At 48.7% G+C, this 3,595-nt stretch overlaps 1 protein-coding gene across 1 annotated transcript in view; it reads right to left on the reverse strand.

The window, feature by feature from the left end:
• ADAMTSL3 (ADAMTS-like 3) overlaps positions 1-3,595 on the reverse strand; it is a 381,686-nt gene that overhangs the window by 32,896 nt on the left and 345,195 nt on the right. Inside the window, exons 24-26 of the mRNA XM_010831002.1 lie at positions 1,640-1,724; positions 1,252-1,456; positions 32-75 (exon numbers count right to left, since the gene is read on the reverse strand). Of these exons, the coding sequence (XP_010829304.1) occupies positions 32-75; positions 1,252-1,456; positions 1,640-1,724 (334 nt within the window). The remainder of the gene's footprint in view (positions 1-31; positions 76-1,251; positions 1,457-1,639; positions 1,725-3,595) is intronic.

Here is a 3,595-nt window from a genome sequence, read left to right on the forward strand (position 1 = left end):
ACACCAACAGCACCCAGGACAAGAGTGGCACCCAGACACCAGCGGCACCTGTGGCACCCGAGACACCGGTGGCACCTGCAACACCAGAAGCACCCGAGATACCAGTGGCACTCAAGACACCCATGGTACCTGTGACATTAGCAGCAAAGCCCCAGAGGGAACCCACTACCCCCTGAGTGTGGCCAACACCACCGGACGCTCCTACCAAGCTGGGCAGTCCCACTCCCCAGCCACTCCCTCTGGCCTCAGCAAGAAAAAGAGGGGCGTGGCTGGGAGAATATGGAGGTTCATAATATAACATTGCTGTTGTGGACTGCCCAGCAATACCCGCACAAGTAAAGTAGGCCCAGAACAACCCATGGATGACTGACCAAGACAAAAGCAGCCCTGCCGGGCTCCCTGAGATCCAGTCAAATGGACTTTGGGATTCAAATCCAGCACCTCCACAGCCATCAGGAGCCCTGGCCAGCTTAGAGAATGGCCTGGAGCGGCCTGGGGGACCAGAAGAGGCGCCACCCTGACCCAGCTGCCCCTCCTCCGCCACTGCGTGAAACTTCACAGACTGGACTGTCCCCCGGGGCATGCCCCCCTCCCCACACTCCCCCCTTCCATGTTAGTGGTGGAGGGGATAGTTTTTGCCAACTCCTTGGTTCTTCATGGTTTTAATTAACTATATTTCTCCAGAAAGATGTATCTCCCTCTGTTTTGCATCCTCTCCAGTTAGAGAAGTGTGTAGTCATGTAGGACTTGGAGTTAATGACCTAAGAATTAGCACAATGATTCTCAAGAGCAACAACTGCTGCACTGCAGGGCAGAAATGCAGAAAGAGTGTATTATTCTCCCACACTGACAATACTGAACATTTTCTGAAGGGCTGAGGGGAACTTTTGATCTCTGCAGCCTGTGTTAATATAGACCGGGAGGTCTAGGATAGAATAGAACCAGCTGGTGTGTGGTGTGGTCAGCTCCCTGTGCAGATGAGTTTCCTGAATGTCCTGCAGGAGTCTGTGCTCTCCTCTCCCCTGTGGGGAAGGGCCCTGATGGGTGGGATTTTGTTACAGTATTGCTTGTTTTATGTTTTGGCCTCATGGCATATGGGATCTTAGTTCCCCGACCAGGGATGGAACCCACATCCCTTGCATTGGAAGGCAAAGTCCTAACACTGGACTGCCAGGGGAAGTCCCTTTTTGGATATGTGGGTTTGACCACAGGGACTGGATGATTTTTAAACACTAGATTTGTCAGCATTACCTGGTTCCCTTGTTCAAAGAGCCCTTGAACACAGGGGTGACTGGAACAGGGTCTTCTCCCCAGAGGCCTGTCTCTGAGGATGCACACTCTCGGTGGCAACGCCTGCACCGTTCCGTTGGCTCTTGTGCGCTTACATGTCACTTGCCGACTGCGGAATCCTTCACCACAAGACACAGAGCACTCTGACCACGTGCCTGTGAGCCACCTAAGAACAAAAACTACAGGAGCTTAGTAGGTCAGACCCTATGGGGACTGTCTTCCAAAGAGAAAGCCCATCCTAGCAGTATGACTGTTTCAAGGCTGACACATATCTCTGGGAGTGGGCAGCAGCACAATAACTCCCAGCTGTACTCTCAGATATCCTTTCACTAAGAAGCAACAGAATCACCATGTAGAGACGATAGCATAGGGGTGGGATAAAATAGTCCTCAGAGATGTAAGAGCCATCAGCTGTGTGGCCTCAGAGAGCAGAGCTAGGGCAAAATTAGTTGGAAATTTTGGAAACGTGATTTTCAACTCATGGAAACCAAAGGGAAGAAAAAAGGAGGTAGCACCTGTTTGGTCACTCAGACTTGTCTGATTCTTGCGACCCCATGGGCTGTAGCACCAGGCTGCTCTGACCATGGGATTTTCCAAGCAAGAATACTGGAGAGGTTGCTATCTCCTCCCCCAGAGGATCTTCCCAACTCAGGGATCGAACCTGTCTCCTGCAGCTCCTGCACTGGCAGGCAGATTCTTTACCACTAGTGCCATCTGGGAAGATGAACTGGGAGACTGGGGTTGACGTATATACACTACTCTGTATAATACAGATAACTAATGAAAACCTACTGTATCACACAGGGAACTCTACTTATCGTTCTGTGTGACCTAAATGGGAAGGAAATCCAAAAAAGAGGGGATGTATGTATACATGTGACTGATTAACTTTGCTGTATGGTAGAAACACATCGTAAAGCAACTATCCTCCAATAAAAAATAAATAAAAGATGTTTCTGCTTATAGAGTGGACAAGGCACTCTAGAGAGGAGACAAAACTCAGGAGGCTCCTGACGTGGCCCTTGTGAGGAATGACAAAGACATTGGGAACAGTAGGAAACTGACAGGAACCGATGGAAGTGAGAGGAAAGGGGGCTGGGTAGCTTTGAATGTGGTCATTGTGATCTGGAACACGAACTAGGGGCAGATCAGATTTGGTGGAGATTATGAGTTTGATTTTGGATATTTTTAAAACTATTGATTTGTGTCATCTATGATATTGAAAGGTTATTAATGGCTTTACCCCTGGGGATGCAGATGATACCACTCTAATGGCAGAAAGTGAAGAGGAACTAAAGAGCCTCTTGATGAGGGTGAAGGAGCAGAGTGAAAGAGCCAGCTTAAGACTACATAGCAAAAAAATCTAAGATCATGGCATCCGGCTGCATTACTGCATAGCAAATAGAAGGGGAAAAGGTGGAAGTAGAGACAGATTTCCTCTTCTTGGGCTCCAAAATCACTGTGGATGGTGACTGTAGCCATGAAATCAGAAGACGATTGCTTCTTGCCAGGGAAGCGATGAGAAACCTAGACAGTGTGTTGCAAAGCAGAGACATTATTACTCTGCCAACAAAGGTCTGTATAGTCAAGACTGTGGTCTTCCCAGTGGGCATGTACAGCTGTGAGAGCTGGACCACAAAGAAGGCAGAACACCAAAGAAGTGATGATGCCTTTGAACTGTGGTGCTGGAGAAGACTCCTGAAAGTCCTTTGGACAGCGAGGATATCAAACCAGTCAATCTTAAGGGAGATCAACCTGAATATTCACTGGAAGGACTAATGCTGAAGCTGAAGCTCCAACATTTTGGTCACCTGAAGAGAACAGATGACTCATTGGAAAAGTCCCTGATGCTGGGAAAGATGTAGGGCAGAAGGAGAAGAGGGCATTAGAGGATGAGATGGCTAGACATCATCACCAGTGCAATGATCATGAACTTGGGCAAACTCTGGGAGATGGTGAGGGGCAGGGAGGCCTGCGTGCTGTAGTCTATGGGGTCACAAAGAGTCAGACATGACAGGCAACTGAATAACACCACCACCCGTGGGGGTAGAATCTAAGGAATGGTGCTTTTCACAAGTCTCTCTTGTGATGCTGGTCTACTGACATATCTCTGAGGTGAACCCATGAAGTCAGCTTCCCCATGCTCATAAGGTACATTGTGAGTGCAGGGAGCAGGTGAGAGTGGCAATTAACTCCAGAAGGTCTGAAATCAGACTAACCCGGTTTGAATTCTGGCCCTCATAACTGTGTGGCCTAGGGGAGTTTTTCCAACTGTATAATAGAGGATGAACAACACTGGAGACAT

The sequence above is a fragment of the Bison bison genome, unplaced genomic scaffold, assembly GCF_000754665.1.
Source record: "Bison bison bison isolate TAMUID 2011002044 unplaced genomic scaffold, Bison_UMD1.0 scf7180017859304, whole genome shotgun sequence".
NCBI lineage: Eukaryota > Metazoa > Chordata > Mammalia > Artiodactyla > Bovidae > Bison > Bison bison.